This window comes from Phasianus colchicus, chromosome 4, assembly GCF_987193195.1.
Source record: "Phasianus colchicus chromosome 4, bPhaCol1.hap1.1, whole genome shotgun sequence".
Taxonomy (NCBI): domain Eukaryota; kingdom Metazoa; phylum Chordata; class Aves; order Galliformes; family Phasianidae; genus Phasianus; species Phasianus colchicus.
The window spans coordinates 67,143,613-67,166,418 of NC_143439.1; the positions used below are offsets into that span (position 1 = coordinate 67,143,613).

At 44.4% G+C, this 22,806-nt stretch overlaps 1 protein-coding gene across 2 annotated transcripts; it reads left to right on the forward strand.

The window, feature by feature from the left end:
• The first annotated feature begins 430 nt into the window (after window positions 1-430).
• On the forward strand, window positions 431-22,806 carry SMYD1 (SET and MYND domain containing 1). Of its 2 annotated transcripts, XM_031588197.2 has the most exons (10): window positions 431-834; window positions 10,318-10,494; window positions 11,193-11,406; window positions 12,302-12,432; window positions 14,349-14,387; window positions 16,972-17,164; window positions 19,423-19,515; window positions 20,031-20,194; window positions 20,951-21,119; window positions 22,410-22,806. In XM_031588197.2, exons 1-10 carry the CDS (start codon window positions 698-700, stop codon window positions 22,566-22,568), a joined length of 1,476 nt encoding a protein of 491 aa, XP_031444057.2. In that variant the 5' UTR covers window positions 431-697; the 3' UTR covers window positions 22,569-22,806. The 2 variants fall into 2 exon arrangements, with proteins under 2 accessions (XP_031444057.2, XP_089995998.1); XM_090139872.1 differs by lacking the exon at window positions 14,349-14,387.

The following is a 22,806-nucleotide window of genomic DNA, read 5'->3' on the forward strand; positions in this document are numbered from 1 at the left end:
TAGTGCATCCAGAAATGTGCAAATATCTAAGATGTCCTTTCTTATTTCTGCAGCTCGTGCCAAACCACTGCTGCTCTTCCAGCTCCTTCCATGCTGCTCTGTGCTTGTTGGTGGTGTTTGGGAAGTGTCGCTCCTTTTCCAGCGATGGAAGAGGCAGAGGATTGCAGGACACGTGTTTCGCTGCACTCCCTGCCTCTAAACACACCGTCCATCTCATAGAGGGTAAAAATAAAGCAGCATTGTTTAATTTCTGGAAAAAGCCAGATGACAGTGGAAGGGGTCAAAAATACACATACCAGCACTCCCTATCCCACTGTCTCAGCTGTTGCTTCCTGAGAGACAGAAGCATGTGGTTGCTAAAAATACCCTTGCAAAGAGAATACATTCCCTCTCCAATGGGAGAGTATAAATTAGTCTGAGTCCTAACATATACAATTGCTTGTGGCTGGGAGAAACAATTCCAAACGTGGTTTTTGGAGGGGGTTTCTTAGGAAGCAGAAGACCCTGCCCTGTGTAGGTCGGCAATAGTGCGTGGAAGATCTCCTCCTGCCTTTCATGCTCCCACCCCCTCTCCCTCCTATGGGATACGGTGCAGCTGGGGGTGGGGGTAGGCCGGCCCTTTTATAAACGTGGTCTTGTGGCAAGGCGAAGTTGACAGGGGTGACGGAAGATTTGTCTCACTGCAAGGTACCTGGGAATGACCAGAGGGGTAATGGAGTCAGTTGAAGTATTCACGACTGAAGGCAAAGGCAGGGGCTTGAAAGCACAGAAGGAATTCTTGCCCGGAGATGTCATCTTTGCAGAGCCAGCCTACGCTGCTGTGGTTTTTGATAGGTAAGAGAAAAGGACTCGTAAAACAGAGTTCAGAAGTTGTCTCAATGCAAAATTCATCTGGCTGGGTGGGTGAAAGCTTGAAAGTGTCTGGACAGCATCAGAGAGGGGTGTGAAGGGAAGTTAGAAACACTTTTGTACTGATGCACTCCCAGCTTACAGTGATATCATTGCCAGGGCTCAGAGCTGTTTTTTCACTTTATATATGGCACAATCTGTTTTCAGGATGTGAGCTTGCAAGGTGCTCAATGCTGCCTGCTTTTGCCAAATGCAATGAAAATTGTGTGTATTCAGTGCCTCACGAAACTGGACCCATACTACGTTCCACTGAGTTGCAGAGTAAATGTAATTCAGTGAGAGCACTCTCAGACACTTTGCTGAAATCTCCAACGTATAATGCGTGATAACAGTGAGTTACACTGTGCTTTGCTCATGTGAGCCACCACCCAGCTGTATGTGTAGCTCCACAGGCAGCTGTCTTCAAACTGGAAGATCTGCAAGTGGTGTTATTTTTCCTTAAGTAATTTTATGTTTATAACTAGCTAAGTTAACAGAAGCCGAGTTTTTACTTTCACTCTTAGACAAGAGCAATTTGAACTTTTTTTGCATACTGATCCAGCCAGAAACTGAATTTTGGTACAGATGCCTTTTTCTTTTCTGCTGCTTTTTTCAAGGATGAACAACACTTGATCAGCCTGTGCTGCCAGAGCAGGCTGTGGGTAACTACTTCTGCCCTTCATATTAGTGGAAGATTCACTTAAATAGCCTGAAAGCTAAAAGACACAAAGAACCAATTTCTATGTTAATTTCCTGCGGAATAAACCTAGACTAGAGCCTCTGATATAAATGGGATTTGTCCAGACTTATATACATGCAGTATCTGAGAATAGAATTTGTCCCAAACATTTTAACTGAAGAGCTACATGTCAGCTGACATTCTGGGCTTAGGAAATTTGTGAGCATTCCTTGAAGGCACCAGCTCTGAAGCTGAGTTTTCACTAGCTGAGTGAAACCACCTCTGATTGAATCAATTCTGCTAACGAAGTCTAGGATTCGAACAGATTAAACCAAAACATTTTTGTTTTAATGCTGGTCATCCTCCCTGTTAAGTGCTGCGGCTGAAGCTGATTTGTGCTTGTATGTGATCTGGCAACAGCAGAGAATTGAGGATAAACGGACAGAGCAAGGAATAAGATTTTTTATGTCTTTCACTCCTTTTTCCTTGCCTTCATGTGGTGAATGAACATGTTTATGAATGTATACAATTATGAAAACTTACAATTTAAGTGGTCTTTTTTTTTTTCTTTTTTAATGTTAAGTTCTTGAATTCTTAACCTTGCATTCAATTACAGTGGTTAGTAACAAAACCACCTCTCCTTGACTTGTCCTCTTAGCTTTCATATTTTAGTTTCATTTGTGTCACTTGCTGGATTCTGTGTTTTATTCAGAAGTTCTTATGGACAATAGGAACTCTCTCATACACCTTATTAAAAATACTAATTTGAGCATTGAAAACATTTTGCCTTTTGTTTGCTGATTGACTTTTTTTTCTTCTACACAAAATGTTGTGAGCACTGCGCATATAGGAGAGCAGTGCATGCTGCAGTCAGAGTAGATTTCCAAGAAACATTGGGAGGGCAGAGCTCTGCTTCCCTCCCTCCCCAGGCTGTGTTTATTTAACTCCCAGAGCATCAAAGTGGTTAAATAAACACATTTGTGGGACTGCAGAGGATGGGAGTGGATTCAGTCATTCTTATCTCCCTGCTGCTTCTTCACGCTCCCGTGCAATAGTAGTTGACTCCTACCCTCCTGTGGCATGTTACATCCCAAAGTACTTTATATGTGCCAGTGGTGAAATTCCCAAACTCTCTGAGGCAGATGTTGCCAGCTAAATGTTTGCTGGTTAGTGCTCAGCAGGGGTATCCTAGCCTGATATAGAACGTAAACATGCATTTTGCTTGTGAAAACTGCTCTGATGTTTTTCACACACTTATGGGGCTTTGGTTTTGAAGGTACTTTCTACCACAGTCCAAGTGGTATGTAACTGTTACACATAACTCCACTGAGCTGACTGCTCTTGAAGGATAGCTGGATCTTTCTAGTACTCAGCATCTTAGTCTCTTAATGAAAGCAGTGAGTATGTGAATTATGGAAAGGGAATTCAAATAGGAGTGACTGGTAGCTTTAATTTTTCAGCTCAGGTTTTACCAAACAGATGATGAGATTTTTCACAGAGTTCAACTTTCTGCATCTATTAAGGTGACCATGGAAACAAAGGAGTGCAGAGTAATTTGAAAATTTGGTCTGTACCTTGCAACGACTTTAGAAGCTCCATTCTATGGGAAGTCTGGTCATGGTGTAGATGTTGAACCCCTGAAAACCTGCACCTGGCTGTGCTGTGATCTATATGGATGGCCATAATACTGTAATGCCTACAGTGTGATCTTCTATGTGACTGCATGTGTTGTGGCAACAGCAGGCAAAGTAAAGGCATCTTTTCTAGATTAATTGGAGCAGCTCTTCAGAGATACAACACTGTTTTCTTTTTGTGGCCATACCATAGGGTGGAAAGCAGCTTGTGTTCGTGCACAGGTATGAAACTGGTTTGCAATGGGAGGTGCTGAAGAAATGCTGGAAACCCAGAAAAGCTGATGACCATTTGACCTAGTGAAGAACAGAAAGTGTTAAACACAGTACTTCACAGCAGAAAGCGAGGATAAATTACACTTGGACTTAAGTTATGCAGAGGCCCTACTCTGCCACACAGTGGGGAAAGCCACCTGCTGTAAACTGTAAAATTACATATTGATGTAAGAAATTGCAGAAGCAGTTTTAACCTGAGGCTGCCACCAATTGCACTGTATGAATGTCTGCTATGAGAATGAGTTTGAGGAGGTGTTGAGAATTTTGTTTTGAAAGCAAAAGGAAAAATACCTTCTTTGAAAAAAACTCTATAACCAGCCATTGAGCAAATAAGACCAGTCAATTTAAGTGGATCCTCCTACAGGGCAATGTGGAGCCTTGTCTAGCAGTTCACTTTGGGTTGTCTGAGACATCCTCTTAGGGCTGACAGGTACAAACAGGGATTTATGAGAATCAGGCCTCCTGGAACAACATTACAGGGCAGATGAGAGTCCCTGCAGAGTTTAAAATAACATGAGGATCCTATGTCTAGGCAAATGAATCCAGCCCTAAGTGCCCATTACAGTCAACGCAGCTCAATAATGTGCATGGAAGGCTAACACCACAGCAGAACTACTTTCTGGACCATACTGGGTGTTTTGACTGGAGCTCTAGTTAACCCAGGGCACAGATGAGGTGTCCAAACGTGTAGGCTGCATCCCACTCAGGAAACAAACCCCTGAAAGTCACTGAAGTCATTTAGGCTAATGGGGACGTGTACTTTTCAACCCAGTGAAGGTCATCTGAGCAGCAGCTTTTACATGGTGCCAGAGACCTCTGATCCAATAGTACAGGAAACTCAAAGAGAAGCTACAGAAGGTTTCTAAAGACATCAGCCAGCTCATATTGAAGCTAACATGTTACTTGACACTGTGGTTTCCTGGCACTGACTAATGCATCAAGCCCATTGCTTCTACCCAAACTAGAACCGCCTGTTGGGAGAGATGGTGAATACTGATTGAGAGCAGGGGCAGATCTCAGTGTTATCTCCTGTGTTTTGCTATTTGGGTGTGTGAACAAACTCTCCGATCTGTGTTTGAATCAGCCTTGCTGTAATCAGCTCAAATAACACTCAGAAAATGCCAATCAGCATTAACTTCTCTTTCCCTCAAATAGATGCAAAAGGTTGGAAATAATAGATTTTCTCAAGGAATTATTTGCCCCTTCTGGATCTTTTTACAATTTGCAAAGCCACTGTGTATGCCTGGTCGGCCATTACCTCTAATTAAAGCATGCTATCATGCTCTGCTTATGTACTAATGTTTAATCCTTCCCTCCCTCTTCACTTTCTCTTTGAAGATCTCAGGTCTCCTTTCCTCACAGTTACCTTCAGGATGATGACATTCTCTTCACCTGGGCTCAATGTACAGTATGTGACCTTCTCATGTATGTCAGCTCTCAAGTTTGTAAGAGTTTACATTTCCTACAGGCATGGGGAAGCCTGATATATTTCTGTCAACCTTCTCTTTATGAGCTTGCTCTTTAACTAGTAGGATTTGAGAGCAGTCAAAGCAAGCAGTATCATGTGGTAGAAAGCTAAGATCGCTTGAAGCTTTGCGAGGTAGGATCCAAATACATTTACTTTGCCTGCTTCTTAGGCTATTCTATCATTCTCTGTATGCTGTTGTGAAGAGGGATGCCAAGCTAGCCAGGAACAGAAATGGAGCAGGTAAACTTAGGTGTACTTTGTATCATCTGTGTGCGACATTTATTCTGTACAGAATGGAATAAACTCACATCAAGTGGCTTTTGATCATTCTACCACTTCCATTAACTATTCAGTGAAATCCTCCTCTATTCTTTTGCAGTACAGCCATGTCAGCTTGCTTTTTCAAATCAGTGAATGAGGTGCTCTGGGGGCTGGGTGGGAAATGGTTGGCAGATGTTTAGGTTGTGCATGTCTCAAAGATGAGGTGAGTGTATTTCCTGCGGTAGTACTCTGCCTTCTGTCCTGGCAGGTCCTACAGATCTGATCCATCTGAATCCAGTCCAAGCAGTCGCTAGAGCTATTTGCTTCTTTTGCTTTCACTGAGAGCTGTGCTTGTGGGAGTCATGGTTTAGTTGACAGCACTGTCACCTCTTGCATTAGTTGGCTGGCATATTGAATCATTGCTTTTGTGACAGTAGTGATGTCCAGGAATAGCAGTGGTTGTACATCTCATCCACGTAACAGCAGAGTTCAGGAGCTCCTCAGAGTCCAACTCAGCTGACACTTGGAGGAGAGGCCGAGGAAACCTGACGCTCCTCATAGAGTCATTTAGTGAGTTAATCAGTGGCATCTGCACCCGAGGTCAGTTCTAAATCCCTGACTTGGCAAGGCTGAAATGGACTGAAGAAATCACTGTGCTAATGAAGATCTTGCTTTTGGCCAGGATTAAGAAGGAAAAAAAAAAATAGACTCAAAGTTTACACCACATGAACACACAGAGGTGGTGGATGAATCGCCAGAGGTCACCCCAGGGACCACAGTGTACATTGACACAGCACTGACACAGACAAATTCTTATAAACCGATGGTTTCCACAGGCTGAGAGACTTGGGTTTAACCCTGTGTCCTTGGAGGATCTTAACTATCGCAGAGAGGACTGCAGGGGAGACTGTGGACCACTGCAAGCCTTTGGTGTATTTGGTGTTGTCTACCTGCATACCTACAGGTATCAAAACCTGTCATAATGACCATTCCTGGGCCAAGGGGCAACCCAGATTCGGGGCATTTGGCTCTCTGGCAGGACAGGAGCTTGCAGGACTTTCGGACAATTTAAGGGCTTGCAGTCAGACAGTGCTTGAGTGCTGTTTGTTGAAGATTTGGGCAATTGATCTCAAATACTCGTGTCTTTTGATCTTTCTTTATAGCACCAGGAGTTAAGCCCAGGCCTTTGAAGGCCTGGCATATTATTAATACATCCATTCTTTTATTTTTTAACCATTTCTGAGGATCCCACGAGAGTTTTATGAGAAACAAGGTATTTTTTATGCCCACCAACCTACTCAGATTACTGAATAATTCTATCTGCAGCCAGCATTTTTTTGGTTTGTTTTGTTTTTTTGTTTTGTTTTGTTCTAGAGAGCTGGGAAGATAAATTGCTTCAGGACTGGTGTTCTGCTGCACTGCATTCACACCCACCCTATCATTCCTCCGTGCAGGGAAGCTTCTTAGCTGCCCATTCACTTTCTGTCTGCCCTCAAAACAGGCAAGCAGCAGAAGGGTGCCCCATTCCCTGTGCGACATATCTCTCTGTGCTTCACTGCACAACACAACCATGTGGGTTTTATCAACTCTCTGTCTCTCCTTTGCCTTACAAGGAATGTAATCTCTCTTGCACCTCTCTGCCCCCTGACTTGACAGCTGACAGAGCGCAGTGTTGCATTTTTCACCACCTCCCAGCTATTCATCTGCATTAATAGAGCTGGCTGCATCCCCCTCTGTGTACATGCACTCCCTCTTTCCCCATGCTGACTGCTTGCCTTGCACTGGGCTCGCTCCCCTGCACCAGCATTTTCTTGCTGTCATTTTCCAAACGTCATTTTTGCACGTGGTGTTGCCTGCTGCAGATCAACCTGCTTTACATCAGTGGCCCTCTCCATCCTGCCTGAGCCAACACACTGAGTGGGTGGTTTCAGTAGCTCAAGCAGTAGTGCCAGAGGAACGAAAAAGCATTTTAAATGTACTGGGATAGAAATAAACATGCACACGTTTTATATATATATATATATTTATGTATTTATGTAGGGGGAAGAGGCAAGACAGTCCTGTGACTATGGGAGTGATTCCTACTTGTGGCACAGTCTTTTCTTGTGACTGTCGACTCATTTTTTCCTTCCCCATGCCTGTTTCTTGCTGTGAGGCAATGATAATGTTCCATGGGGTCAGTGAGATTTCTGCCATGAGGAGAACTTCCCCCAAACAGACTGCGGTGTCTAAGCAGTAAGAATTTTAATTCCCTCTTGCTGTTGAGCCTGGCTGGAGGCAGAGGAGCGTGCAGCTGCCTGGAGAAGCAAACTGCTGGGAAAAAAAGCCTGCTGGTGCAGCAAGGAGAAAATCCCAAAAGGTCTCCCCCTCCTTCCCATTGAAACAAGTCACAGAAACGAGCAACTGGACAAGGCACATGGGGTCCAAGACCGTGGGCACTCCTGGAAGGAGGATATCAAATTGGGCTTCATCAGTATCCTCTGATGTATTCCTCACCCTTGGTTATAGTTATGTATATGCAATGGTAGGATGCTTTTTGGAAATCTTTTTCTGAAGTCCCCAAAGAGAAAACATTCTCCTTTTGAAAGCTGTTTCCCTGCTATGCTGTGCTCATCCAGCTCACAGTAAACCACAGTGAGGAACAGGAATAGCTGGTGAGCAGCACTTAGTGCTGCTGGCACCAGAGACACATCAGACTTTTAGACTGGAAGGAGGAATTTGCACAAGTAGCCTGTTTGCAGGACAGCTTTAAGTGACCTAAAGAGCGCAGTGCTAAAGCTAATGTCAGACTAAACAGAACAGAGCTCATCCCCACATCAGGCACTGCCCTTGTTACTTCGCTGTTTAATAGCATCCCCACGGGTGCCATATTCTGGAACAAGCACTAAATCATCTGTATTCTCAGCACCATATTGCCCTTTTGAATACAAAATCCCTCTTGGATTTATTAATAAAATCTTACAATGTTCATAAACACAAATACTGCTCCCTAAACTTGGTATTACAGTCAGTCTGCCCCATGTCCTACCCCAGACAGTGCTCCATGAGCGCTTCTGGGTTCAGCTTTCTTCCATCCTTAACTGTTTGGTATTGCTTGTCTGTCCCTGGGGCAGCTGAAATTTCATTCAACCCTGGACAGTTGTGTGTGGGATTGACTGAATGGGTTCCTCAGCCCTTTGTCCATCCTAATCATCTTTCTGGAATCCCTGGGATGAGGAGAACCCCAAAGTCACCCAGTCTGGTGTCACCTGGTGTTAGACAGCCAAGAGACATGCTGTGTCTGATGAAGGGAGGAGAAGACATACAAGAGAAGACTTCAAGATGAGGAGACCTACCTAGGAGGAGGATGTTTTCTTGGCTTTCTTATGTCATTTCCAACACAATACCAAATGCAGGTCTGCCCATATAGATGCAGTTCAGGTCCAGAGGCAGAAAGAAGTGTCAAGCAAAGCTGCTTTTACTTCAAAGAAAAATGACTTGGTTTCAAGCAGCACAAACGCAGGGTTTCCCTATATAACTGCCTCCATCCATCAGTCCTCTTTACTGTGGTTCACCTCTAGTCTGCTGATTATCAGAGCATTTCTTTTGTGTATTTTTATCCCTATAGTATGACTGTGCTTAAATAACGCTTGAGATAGCAGCCAGGACCACACAGAACCATACTCACCCCTCTCACCTATTTTCTCCTAAGTCTGTCAGGTGTTGTGGTGGTCGCTGCTCATTTTTTTGTACCAGGCCCTATGCAGAACCCCTCTGGAGGGGTTTCAATTCAGCCAAATTCGGAGGCTTTGCAAGCAGGTGAAGCACTCAGGCTGGCTCATTGCCTTCACATTGTTCTTATTCTAGTAAGTGACAGACTCATTAGACGTCTGCTTTCTGCTCAGCATGGGCCAGACAGAAAACAAAACCAGACTGAAAATCCTGTTAACAGCAGTGGTTCTGAGAAGGAGCAGACAAACTGCAGAAAAGAGGGCTGAGAGCTGGGGAATGCTTTATTGCTTTCCTCCTTTAAACAAAATATTTGTCTCTTTGGCATAGCCAAATAGGGAAGCAACAGCATCAGACAAGTGTATGAGGATTAAGCTAGGTGGGATGTTTGTCCACCCTCCCAGAGTGTCTGAAGTTCCATCATACTGTTTAGGAGGAGCTCATTGACAGAAAGCTGAAAGGACCCTTGCCTGGTGGAGTTGAGCCATTACCCTAAGTTTGCAGATGACAACAAGTTTAGAGGAAGCGTCAGTCTGCCTGAGGGTAGGAAGGCCTTCCAGGGGGATCTGGATAGGCTGGATCACTTAGCTGAGGCCAGCTGTATGAGGTTCAAAAAGACCATGTGCTGGGTCCTGCCCTTTGGTCACAACAGCCCAATGGAATGCTACAGGCTTGGGGCAGAGTGGCTGGAAGGCTGTATGAAGAAGAACAACCTGAGAGTGCTGGATGACAGCTGTCTGAACATGAGCCAGCAGTGTACCCAGGTGGCCAAGAAGATCAATGGTATGCTGGATTGTATCAGAAGTAGTGTAGCCAGCCAGAGCAGGGAGGTGATCGTCCCCTGGTATATGGCCCTGGTAAGGCCATATCTCAAGTTAGTTCAGTTTTTGGCCCCTCACTGCTAGAAAGACTTGTGTGTCCATAGAAGGGCAACAAAGCTGTGAGAGATCTGGAGTACAAGTCTTATGGGGAGCAGCTGAGGGAACTGGGATGGTTCAGTTCAGAGAAGAGGAGGCTCAGGGGAAACATTATTACTCTCTGCAATTTCCTGAAAGTAGGTTATGACGAGGTGGGGGTTGGCCTTTTCTCTCATGTAACAGCAATAGGGTGAGAGGCACTGGTCTCAAGTGGTGCCAGGGGAGGTTCAGGTTAGTTATTAGAAAACATTTATTCTCTGAAAGAGTGATAATGCATTTGCACAGGCTGCCCATGGAGATGGTGGAGTCACTGTTCCTGGAGGAGTTCAAGAACTGTGTAGATGTGGCACTGAAGGACGTGGGTTAGTGTGCATGGTGGGGATGTGTTGGAGTTGCACTCGATGATCTTCAAAGTCTGTTCCAACCTTAATGATTCTATGACTCTATGATTCTATCACTGAGGCATAAGCCTACTTTCTGTCCTTCCAGCCTGACACACGTAGTCTGCCACACCTGCTTCAAACGGCAAGAGAAGCTCCATCGCTGCGGCCAGTGCAAGTTCGCCTACTACTGCGACCGAACCTGCCAGAGAGATGCCTGGCTGAACCACAAAAATGAGTGCTCTGCCATCAAGAAGCACGGCAAGGCACCCACCGAGAACATCAGGTGAGAGTGGGTCCTGAGGAACTGGGCTCACAGCCTGGCTGTCCGGTGCACCAGCAGGCCAGGGAATGTTGGGAGAGGATAGGAAATCCCTTTGGGGATGGTGAGAGAAAGCTGGGTGTCCCAAGTTAGATGTGTGATGGTGGGAACTGGTTTGGGGAAGGCCACAAACATCCCTGAGCTCATGGGCTGGGGCTTGGAGGAACACCCACAGTGTGAGGAGGTTGTGCTCCCGCTTTTATTTGGTGTTAGACACTCAAAACCCTACAGCAGCTGAATGAGATGAGGAAAAGCCACCTTTTACAGTTTCAATGGGAAAAGCAGGGATGCTCCAGTATATACTGATTTTGATTCATGTCCTGGCTCCGTAGTAAGAAAATGATAGGAATCCCCACAGAAATGGAAGAAGCTGTCCAGGGCTGGGATTCTGTTTGACTTCTCGAACACAGATGCCATGGGAAATCCCTGTATCTATATATTCCTTCCCTTCAAAACTCCTGGATGAGGACCAGCCATAAGCCAGCTGATGCTGAACTTGTCATGTATGACCTGGCTGCACACAGTGTCCCACAGATAAATGAATTTTGGCGGCCCCTCAATCCCTGTCCTTGTGCTGGGTGGAGGAGCACCAGAACCTGAGTAGACGAGTACCAGGATCTGGTGTTGCATGGTGCTAACACCTTGGGATCTCTCCTGGCCAGGCTGGCAGCCCGGATCCTGTGGCGGATAGAGAGAGAAGGCAGTGGGCTGTCAGAGAACTGCCTGGTCTCTATTGATGACCTGCAAAACCACGTGGAGAACTTTGACGAGGAGGAGAAGAAGGACCTCCGTATCGATGTGGAAAGCTTCTTGGAGTTCTGGCCAGCTCAGAGCCAGCAGTTTGGCATGCAGTACATCTCCCACATATTTGGAGTGGTATGTCAAAGGGGTGAGAAAGCAAAGGGGGTTTCTTTTAATGCTGTGGATTATGCCAAGTGCCCAAGGGAAGTCTCAAACCAAAATGAATGAGTTGAGGATTCCTGACTTCATCCTTGAGATAGCCAAGACAAGCATTTTCTACAGGTGGTTTGAATACTGCCATATTTGCCATACGCATTCCTTCTGCACTGACATAGAGAAATCTGAGGCACAGCCAGGTCAAGGTCTGCAGTCTGTCTAAACGTGCAGACAAATGGGTCTCTCAATCTCAGGTGTTGCATTGTCACCACAAGTCCCATTGGGCATCACTCTGCACCTTCAGGAGCTAAGAAAAAACATATAAATATATTTTTAGTAAACATATTTCAAATAGAATATATGAGAATGTAGCAGATCTATTTTAGTATATGCATTATTCTGTTACAATATTACATGCATTACATTTTTGCAAGCATATATATACACATAATAGGTAAAGTATACTGAAAAGATTTCATAATAACCTTTCCTAAAATGTTAACTACAAATTTTTGTGGTGCAGAGAGAGAAAGTCCACGAGGCTGAGCAGCTCTGCCCCAGCCCTGCTGTGAGTCAGTGAATGTCAGGCTTCATTAACTCCATGGAAAATCAGCTTCCCCAAGGGACACACAGCATCCACTGGGCACAGGGAGTCATCCATACAAGAGACCAGTGTACCTTCACCATGTATCATTTCTAGAGTTACTTTCTACAATAATCTTGTAGGCACTTCTCCTTTCTCCTTAAAGTTTGGAGGTGGGATACTAAGGTGTGCCTCTCCTGAACAATCAGCAGCAGCTGAGAAATACTGAATGTAGCTGAATTCAACTTTTTCTCCTTTCATGCTCCTTCCTGCCTGTGTTTTTGGGACTAGATCAACTGCAATGCCTTTACCCTCAGTGACCAAAGAGGACTGCAAGCCGTTGGTGTGGGAATCTTCCCCAACCTCTGCCAGGCCAACCACGACTGCTGGCCCAACTGTACTGTCATCTTCAACAATGGCAAGTGAGTGCAGTACATTGCTTTCCTCAAGCACAGTGGGGATCTATCCTAACAGTCAATGCACATAACAGATTGCTAACCTCAGAGTGTCAGATCCCTCTCCCAGAAAATTGATTCTCATTTCCTTCTCTAGTCCAGAAACAAAAAGTTAGGGTTTTCTTTTTAAAGAAGAGCTGTTTTTTCCTCTTGTTATTTAAAAACATGCTGTCTGATAGATGAAACAAATATACAGAGCTTTTCAGCAGGGTTTGATCTCAAATCCAATGAACCAGCAAGTAATTTTCCCTTGTGAGTTTTGAAATCAGACTCAAAATAGACAAATAGGGTGGCAAGTAGCTACCTAGATAGCTTCAATTAAGGCTTCATAAGCAGTTAAGGAGTATTTACAGTTAATGAATTATTAAAGATTAAATTGAGTCCGCAGTCCAAGAGTTTCTCATAACTGAAGCTTGCAATCAGCCATGTATCACTACCACTGATGTGTTTATGGCCATCCTTAACACAAACTCTGATCTCTTTGGGAGCTTGCAGTCTCTTTTAATTACTGATAAACTCTTTAGAAATAGGTTCTTAATGAGAAATGTGACTGTTATCTGCAAACAGAGTCACGTGCAAGTGCTGGATGCCCTAACGTGCTGTGCATTTCAATTTCCCACTCAAATCCTGCAAGAAAATATCTGTAGGATGTGTGAGATAGGAAGAGGTTGAAAAGCACAGTGAGACTGTAGGGATGTCCCAGCAGAGCGGGCAGTGGAGGCAGCTGCTCTTAGTGCCCAGCTCAGCCGCCAGAGGGATGCTCTGCCCTCCACCTCCTTCTAAGCCAGGATGAGCCTAAACTGCTGCTGATCCAACAAGCAGCATTATGTGCAAGACATTAACTGCAGGAAACTGCTTGCCAAGAACTCCACAGCCACAGTGGTTTATCAATGTTTTCAGCTCAGTCTTAAGATTTTATACATTCCTATGTTCAGCAAACTTCAGTGCTGAGCCTAAGGTAAGCCCACAGCCTCCTCTCCTTTAACTAACACATTGCTTGTGCACTCCAGTTCTCACTGCCAGTTTTACCTGCTAAAATGATACCAGTATTTATAAAGCAGCTAGGGAATGAGCAAAGAGAAAAGTTAAGTGCTTTAGGATGGTTACCTTTGTGATCCAGAGCCAGCTGGAGCCTGGGCTGTACAGCTAGTTGCCCTGGGTCACATACGGGGTGACAAGGAGCCTCTCTGACCAGCCTGAGTGCTGGAGAAGGTAGCTGGCAGGGGTAGTAGCCCCCAAACCTGAGTTTCTGGGTGGTAAGTAGAGGAATGACATTTTGCTTGCGTGGCAGCCTGATGAATTTCCTGCATGAATCCTTTTGCTGGCTTTAAACCATGACCATGACTATAAATGTGCTTACATTAGCTAATTGGCCAGGTAAATTATCAAGGTTTCTTTTCTAGGAAACCTGGAGATAAGAGCAGCTACTGTTGCAGGAACTGAGCTCTCAGCACTCGAGGCACAGTGCTGGGCTTGAGGACCCACTAAACTCGTTAGAGAGCACAGTTGCTGATATCCCAGTCTAATTCCCATTTCAAGCTGCATTTTGGAGACCATGACTACTGATGTCAGAGATTTTTCTCGTCAGCACAAAACAAGCCCTGCAAAATGTTAGCAGAGGATTTTACTCATCCACTGGCTGACAGTACTCTTAAAATCACAGTGCTAGGACAGCTGTCCCTGAAACCACTGTGAACCAGTGATGTGTGATTTGGTTACAGTAGCTGTACAGGGACAGCAGAGCTCTTTGTACCTTTATGCTGACTGACATGTGACAGGCATCGGGAGCTCCAGAGCCCCCAAGCAAGATGATCACAGTTCACCCAGTTTCTTTTGTTGTGCTTGTACCGGTGTAAACTGCAGATGTCTGTTTTGTCTTTCAGTCATGAGGCTGTAAGATCAATGTTCCACACACAGATGAGGTGGGTCACTCTTGAAAGCGTTGTCCTTCCCCTTGCCATGCACCCTCATGCCCTGTTAATGACACAGCTGCAAACAGCACCGAGGGGTTCCAAAAACCCTCTGTTTGCAGAAAACTTCACTTATGTTTTCTGAACTTCTACTCCTCCCCGTGTAAAGCCCCACTAAACCCAAACCTCACTTAACTCTGCATTTTGTAGAAATTAAACCAATAGCAGTAATGTCTCCCTGACTGTAAATTCCCTCCCTTCCTTTCTGCCCTCTCCCATGGCTTCCTCTGTTTCAATATTTCCCCTCCACTTCTCATTTCTCCCCCCCCCAAGTGCAGCTAGAGCATGAAAGTCAGAACAAGGTCTTGCTAATCTTACACAGCCCAAAATAAAACCTTGCATACTACGAGATGAGAAATGGTCGCATTACTGACATACTAAATAGTCCATGTCTCTTCTGCAACAAACAGTGCCCTGTGAATGCATTGTCTACAATAGCAACACTGTGAGATGTAGGTTTCATCCTTTTTTTATCATAGTACATGATAAATGTTTTACTTTTTAATGATGCCACTGTTACCAGATGTGAGCATTCTCTTTTGCTTGAGAAATCCCTGAAAACTATGCCAAAAAAAGTGGTAAAAATTCTTTACTCTGCTCATACACTTGGTATGTTACATGCAGTCCAGTTACAGGGACACTGTTGTTTTCAAACTTCATTTCCAAAAAAAACCAGGAAATTTCCTGACATAAGAGATGAAATACTTCTTTACCACTGACTCACAGCATTACAGATAGGACCATAAAAGTGAGCAACTGGGTTTTACTCCTAATTAGAGTTGCTGTTTCTGGACCATTTGAGTTTTGAGCTCCCCAGTGCTCTCTGTGCACGTCTCTCAAGGTCCTTGGAGCCTGGGGCAGACACTAGGGAGGGAAAGAGCACAGGATGAGCTTGGTGAAGTTATCAACTGACAGTGTCTCTCTAACTGTAGATTTAAAATATACCACGTGTGTCCAGGCTTGTTTGAAATGTTATCAATCCCCTCGTCACCACAGATGACTGCTTAAAATATACCTATGGTACTTAGGTTATCAGGGGCATCATAAAAGTCAAAGGCTTGCTTTTTTGGTTGCATGACTCACTTTAATGAGGATCCTGTTAAGTGTGAAGAGGAATGTTTCTTCTCTGTGTAAACCTTTTTGATGGAAATTGCTCCTTTTTGTGTGCTTTTTCCTGGAGTAGCTGGTTGGACCTTTCTCTGGTTGGCATTTTTCTATGGTTCTGACAGGTCTAATAGCTGCCCTTCATTATGATGACATGTTCAGTGATAAATTTAGTATGCAATATGCTGTTGATATGATCTAATGCCCAGAGAAAGTCAAGACCAGCCTCAACGTGTAGTTTTCACAATAGCTTTAGCAAAGCTAAGGACCCAGAGTGCTTTTAGCTACCAGCCTGCCTATAGTGCTCCGGTCATCAGCTCCCTCTCCTGGTGAGACATTTTGGCATAGAATCACAGAATGGCTTGATTGGAAGGGGTCTTAATGCCTGTCCAGTTCCAACCCCTGCTGTGGGCTGGTTGACCCCCACCACATCAGGCTGCCCAGGGCCTCATCCAACCCGGCCCTGAGCATCTCCATGGATGGGACACCCACAGTCCCTGGGCAGCCTGTGCCAGTACCTCACTGCCCAGGAGCATCCCCCAGGAGCTTTCTTCTAAAACACAGAGATGACCTGATACAAACGTCCTGGCTTCACGGTGAGACCTAAAGGAGGCAGCATGCTGTGGTGCTTATCCAGACCCCATGATGGAGGGACAGCCCAGAGGAACTAAGATATTTATCTTGCTGGAGTTAAACAGCAAGGGAATTTGTGTGTCCACATCATTTAAGATGTCTTACAGAGAAAGGCCTGAGATAAGGTAGGTGCAAAAATCTGGCTTTCCAGAGGCCTGTCAACACTGCAAGCATTTGCCCTGGGTTTTGGGTTAGTAACAGACTGGTGATTTCCTTATGTTTGAATTTGCATTAGGCACCAGCTCAGATGGTCTATGTAGAAAATAAACTATTCCTGGTCAACTGTTTCTAAGGCTTTATGTAGAGATGCATGAAGCAGATTGGGGCATCTCTTATCCTAAACCCAAAGGGCACATCTCAACTTCTCAGAGTGAAAATGATACTGAAAGCAGCCCAGATCAGGATCTGGGAGTCTAGCCAGAGCTCTACAAGCAGTATCCAAGCTGTGCTTAAAAAAGACCCAAAGTCCAAACTCAGCATTTTACAAGACTTGTTGTGTACTTCTGATTGAGGGGTTTTCTTGTGGTGAGATTCTCTCCAGCATAATAAGATTTTATGTCTGGGTTCATCCCATTATTCACCCAGGATGGGACTCTTCCTGCTTTTCAGCATATCCCAGCCAGGCAGGGGAGGAGGACAAACTGATGTAACTGTTCAGCTAACCAGACTGCTGCACATCTCTGCATTGCTAAAACAGTACCTTAGGGCAAGGGCTGATTCCAATAGCAGGATTTGTCCCTGATGTATCCATGGCTGCATTTGCTTCTCCAATTCCACATCTTGTCTTCTTTGCACCCAGGATTGAGCTGCGGGCACTAAGCAAGATCTCCCCAGGAGATGAGCTGACTGTGTCCTATGTGGACTTCCTCAATGTGAGTGAGGAGCGGCAGAAGCAGTTGAAGAAGCAATATTACTTCGACTGCACCTGTGAGCACTGCAAGAAAAAGATCAAAGATGACCTGATGCTGGCAGTGAAGGGGGGGGACAACAAGGTATGGTCCTGTGGTGCCCTCAAACAGAGGTGGCTGTATCTCCTCCACAGTCTGGGGACACCCAACAGTGCCAGAGTCAGACTGTGGCAGTCTGAACAGTGCCAATGCAAAAAATGAGACCAGGACTGAAACATTATTAAGCTCAACATCAAGTCAAACATGCACGGTCAGTTTAATCTCTATTATGTGACAGGCAGACAGGTTTTCATTTTTAAAAAGCCCACAAAAGTTGCCTTTAACCCTAATCTAACAGTCCAGTAACAGGCAGAATGATAAAATATTAGAAAATGAGGTCTCTTACTGGGAAAAATGCAAGTATTTAAATTGGACTTTTTTACAGGAACTGAGTGGAATCAAAGTTTTGAACAACAGCAGAACAGAAAATACTATATCATGTATATATGTATATATATATAGTAGTCCATGAGAACAGGACCAACTGGCACTACGTAAGCTGTACAGTTTGTAAAGATGTACCATCATGTTGGCTCTGGGAACCTGGGAATCCACTCATCAGACCCTCCTTGCACTGGCTGATGAGAGTGAATTTGTTCTATGCTCTGCCATTTGTGCCTGGTTGCTTGGGCAGACCTACTAGGAAGAATTAGTGTGTTGGGCCATTCATTTTTCAGTCGTCTGTGTTTTGCTGGGAAATCTGACAACTTATCAAGTAGAAGGATGTAAGGCTGTGTCTTGTTGTCGGCATTAGGATGTGTTGCTTGGCCAGCTCCTATTTTCAGAGCACGTTGATAGCTCTAAGATCTCCTTCTTTTTATTCCTGTGCCCAAGGATATAATTGCTTAAATCTATTTTTCCTCTGTGTCAGTGTTAGCTAAGGGGGGTTCTATTCCTGTAAGCTCTACAAAAGATAAATTGTTGCAAAAGATATTACTAAATAATTCCATTGCTAAACTATCAAGCTTCATTTTAAAGCTAATTCTGGCTAGTGAAGCTCCCAGTAGCTGTCCCAGATACAGAAGCATTTTCATCTGATTTCCTATAGAAGTATTTTCAAATTGCTCCTGCAGTGGGCTGCATAAAAAATCTCATCTCTCATTCAAAACCTGCTATCAAGCATTGACATGCACCATCTCCTTATTGTGAACACTCCATATGTTCTGCAGTGTGCACTTTGGGGGAAATGCGCTCCACTATTTGAATTGCTGGCATAGAAGAAGCCTCCTGGTATCTTTACATGAGATATGATTTCAGCTATTATAAATACCCTCCATCCACAGACAATGAGTATCCGGGCTGACCTCACCCTCAAAGCACATCAGCTGTATTGCATTCCCTGAATTCAGGCTCACTTGCCTGACAGCAGCAGCACTCACAGCTGTGTGGAAAATGCTCTATGAATAAATGTGAGATGGACAGATTACATCCTCAACAGCCGCTCTGGCCTCTGGTCCATCACCTCTTCCAAATAGTAGCAAAGCTCCCATTGTTTATGATGGCAACAGGATTAGGGTTTAGTAAATGCAGGAGAGAATTTTATTAGATAAAGCTCCTGTGGAAGTGCTGTTGAAGTGGCTGTTCTGGGAGTCTTTACTCAGACAGCTAGTGATATTAACACTGCCTTTGAATGAATGTGCTCTTGCCATTAGGACATCCTGTGTGCTGCTCAGACAGCTGCTGAAATCTGACTGTGACAGTTTCTGTCTGATAATATGTAATAATCCATCATAACATCATAACATACATAACCATGTACATATGGGACATATAGCTCTGAAATGCAACTGTTTTTTCTTCCATGCTAAATTTTCAAGAGCTTTTCTGAACTAGTTAAATCTGACTCCTCAAAAATCCCATCAACCAAGTATGGCAAAAAGACAGTGGAGCTGTCCTGCACTGTAAGTCCAAATCTCTGCATTCTTCATTGCATCTTTGTGTCTCTGCTTCCTGTCTGCTGGCCACGTGTCTGTATTCTGTCTTGGTCATGTGTCTCCTGACCAGGCTCTTCCTGCAAGTTCCCAGAACGAGGCAGTTGTGGCCTGAGTTCAGATTTTCCATTTATCAAAAGGAAGGTTGTGATAGCTAGAATTGTTTGAAAATGCAAATTCAAACAGCTTGGAAAAGCAGAGGATGAGTGATGGTACTGGATATAATTGTATTAAACTTCAGCAATAAATGGAGGAAGAGGAGGTGGCTAATTAGGGGCTGGTTATTTTTTCATTAGGCGTGCTTGGATGTGTATAGTGCCTGGATGTCAGGTGGTGGATATTTCTCACCAATTTTCCTAACTTTGTCCCCAGCCTTCCGCAGAGACAGTGAAGGAAGTTATCCAGTTCTCCAAGGACACGCTGGAGAAGATCAACAAGGCCCGCCTGGAGGGAACTTACCATGAAGTGAGTCCCTGTGCTCTTGCTCTCTTGCTGTGTATGTGGTGCCAGTGGAATTAGGTCTTGTCCCACCTATGTCAAAAATTTATGGGTGAAACAAAGTTCCATTTCCATAATCTGAATGTCTCCACGTGCATCCTGTCCTCTCGGCAGTTCAGATCACAAAAGCTGACACAGACAAGCAAGTGGGAATGAGAATATTCATGTCTCCACCTTCACAGGGAGATTAGGAGCATTCTTTGCATCAGGATGCTTATAGCAGGTTGGGTGGATGGAAGGAGGGGCATAATCACTTCTTCCTTGCTTACTTTATGAAACTAACCCTGGTAGAGGAAGATTTGAGCATGAATCATTTAGCTAGACTGATGCTTCTTGACATATAAAAGCATATCCTATCCAAACTTCATGCAGTCTGACTTGGTCTCTAGGACTGGTATGGACCACACAAGGCTCAGGAGTGGGAGCTTCAGGGCTTGTGGTACTCTGACTTTCTCCTCCTTCTCCCTGCTTTCTGGATGTAGGTTGTGAAACTGTGTCGTGAGTGCCTGAAGAAACAAGAGCCTGTGTTGGGAGACACAAACATCTACCTCCTGAGGATCCTCAGCATTGCCTCTGAGGTCCTCTCCTACCTCCAGATGTTTGAAGAAGCAGCTGATTATGCCAAGAGGATGGTGGACGGCTACATGTATGGCTCTGCTCTGTTTTTGGCAGTTCTCTGTGGTTATGCAGTGTTAGGCAGTATGCTACAGAAGTTATTTTCTTAGTCTGCTCCCATCAGAACAGAAGTGGTGGCATTAAGATTTTGATCTGATCACCAGACAGAGAGGAATTCATTCCTAAATGGTTTCAAATACCTTGAATTACTTAACTGTAAATGCCAAGTAGTTTGGATCATCTTTCATTAGCCTCTTTGGTTTGGTCAGAAGCATCTCAGGGTTGCCCTAGTAGCAAAGCACAGAGCCTGAGTGTAGGACAGAGAGATCATCGCTGCAGGACTTGGCCTGCTCTCCTGCAACCTGCAGGAAAGATAAGTTGCAGAGAAAAGAGGAGCTGTGTCAAATGACTGTCACTCAAGATATCCCTTCACTCTTGAGTAATACGTGGCCTTAGCTAATGAGACGTTGATGATTGTTGCCTTTTCAATTTAGGCACATCATTACATCTGTGAAGTTGATGACATCTAGGCTGTATGATCAGGTCTCCAACCCAGGTGTTCAGCTCACACTGTCTGCAGTGCTGTTCATTCTCTTTCACAACACCTTGTGTCCTTGTGTAACCCATGTCCTCGTGCCCCTAGTGGGTCTGCACATTTCCTGGCAACAAATTCAATAGAATCTTCAACTGAGTAAACAGTTTGCTCTTTGGAAAATATGTCACATCATTGACAAACATTTGGGAATTGAGATCTTTCCTGAACTAAAATTACTCAATGCTTTTCCAGGAAAATATACCATCCTAACAATGCACAGCTGGGGATGGCTGTGATGCGAGCAGGAGTGACCCACTGGCATGCTGGCCTCATTGAAGCTGGACACAGCATGATCTGTAAAGCCTATGCCATTCTCCTGATAACGCATGGACCTTCCCACCCAATTACCAAAGACTTGGAGGTAGGTGTCACAATCTCCCTTCTCGCCTCTGTTATCTGCCTGAATGAGGTTACATTAAGTCTGTAGGAACGACCCATCTGTAAGAGAGATAGGTCAAGTTATGGCTGCTTCTTACTAGTGCCATCCTTTTCTCTAGGTCATATTAGTCTGTTGGATAATGCACATTCCTTCCTATGGGAAATTTTCATCCCTGAAAAACGTCTTTTATTCTGCACCAGTACATGCTTTAAAAATAGCCATTGAGCCCCTGAATCTTTTTTTGAAACCATTGAGCCCAAGGGCAGAGCCTCCCATCCTTCAAACAGCCTGACCTCATTGCTCTCAAATGGATGGCATTCCAATTTGGTATCAAATTACACATGATGAACTTGCTCCTAGCTTATCAACCAATATTCTTAGTCTTGTATTGATGACCATTCTTCTTTATTTACCACTCCCTAGTCCTTCTGGGCTGCAGTTTATTTTTTTCTCAAATGACTGATACGTGTATTTCCTAGCTTAAGGTCAAGAGCTGCAGATCCCAGGAGAATCACACATGTTGAGCTCGGATGAACTATATATGACTGCATCTAAGGGCTGATCATTTCTTTACCCTTTAATTCACTGAATATGGCCTACTGGCTTTTATTCTCCTTTAGTAGCCAAAAAACTTACACAGTGCCAAATTGAATCCTTTATTGATGTTTGTCCCCCTAACAGCAGAGCTATAATCTTAGTGCAATTTTATATTATCAGAAGAATGACTGTCTTGTGCCTAAAGTAAAATAGTCTCTTGACTGTTTGCCTCTTTACATCTCATAGGGTAAGACTCCAGCACCTTCATTTCTGTATTTCCCTTTTCACTTTCTTCAGGATGAAAATAGTGGATCTTTGATCTCTGTGCTACTAAACCAAAGGTAGAAGGAACTTACAGACAGGTGTAAAAAGATTTCCTTAAATCCCTTCTGAACATAATGCATAATGCAGTACTACATAATGTCATAATGCAGTACTACAAATGATTGTTCATAATGAATCCAGGGATGAGGTTTCCCAAGAACCTGCAGAAGGGGTGGGTGCAGAAAGGACTGATGCCTTATTCACCTTCATAGGTCACAGGCAACCAGCTCTGAGAAAGTAAATGCTATTTCTGTCCAGTCAGCCTTGGTTCTACTGCTTGGACACCTGGAGCAAGAGGAATCAGTCTACATGGCTCAGAATATCCCTGATGGACAGGCCTCGTTTTAGTGTGTTTTTCACTTGCTTTGAGATCTCCTGCATCACAGGTCTTTAATCTGTTGTGTCCCTCAGGTCATGCGTGTCCAGACGGAGATGGAGCTGCGCATGTTCCAGCAGAATGAGTTCATGTACTACAAGATGAGGGAAGCTGCCCTCAAAAACCAAAAGATTCAAGTCATGCCTGAACCCAGCAATGAGGCCCCACCCAGCCTCTTCCACAAGAAGGAATAAATATTGAGCTTGACACAAAGTCATGCTGTTAGGTAACACCACCTGTTGCACCTCCAGACATGGGGAATGTGATATGTGAATGTGATACATCCCCAAGGATTGTTTCCAGTGCCACCAGTTTGAGAGCATGGACCAGCGGGGAGAGTCCTGAAAATCTCCTGAGAGCTCACAGCAGAAAAGCTCTTGGCAAAAGCAACATCATTTTCTACCACAAGCATTAAAAAATCAAAGCAAGAAA

Coding starts and splice junctions, on each gene's coding strand:
- SMYD1 (XM_031588197.2), top strand. CDS start 698: ATGACCAGAGGGGTAATGGAGTCAGTTGAAGTATTCACGACTGAAGGC. Junction 12,433..14,348: donor GTCATCTTCAACAATGGCAA/GTGAGTGCAGTA, acceptor TTTGTCTTTCAG/TCATGAGGCTGTAAGATCAA. Junction 14,388..16,971: donor ATGTTCCACACACAGATGAG/GTGGGTCACTCT, acceptor CTTTGCACCCAG/GATTGAGCTGCGGGCACTAA.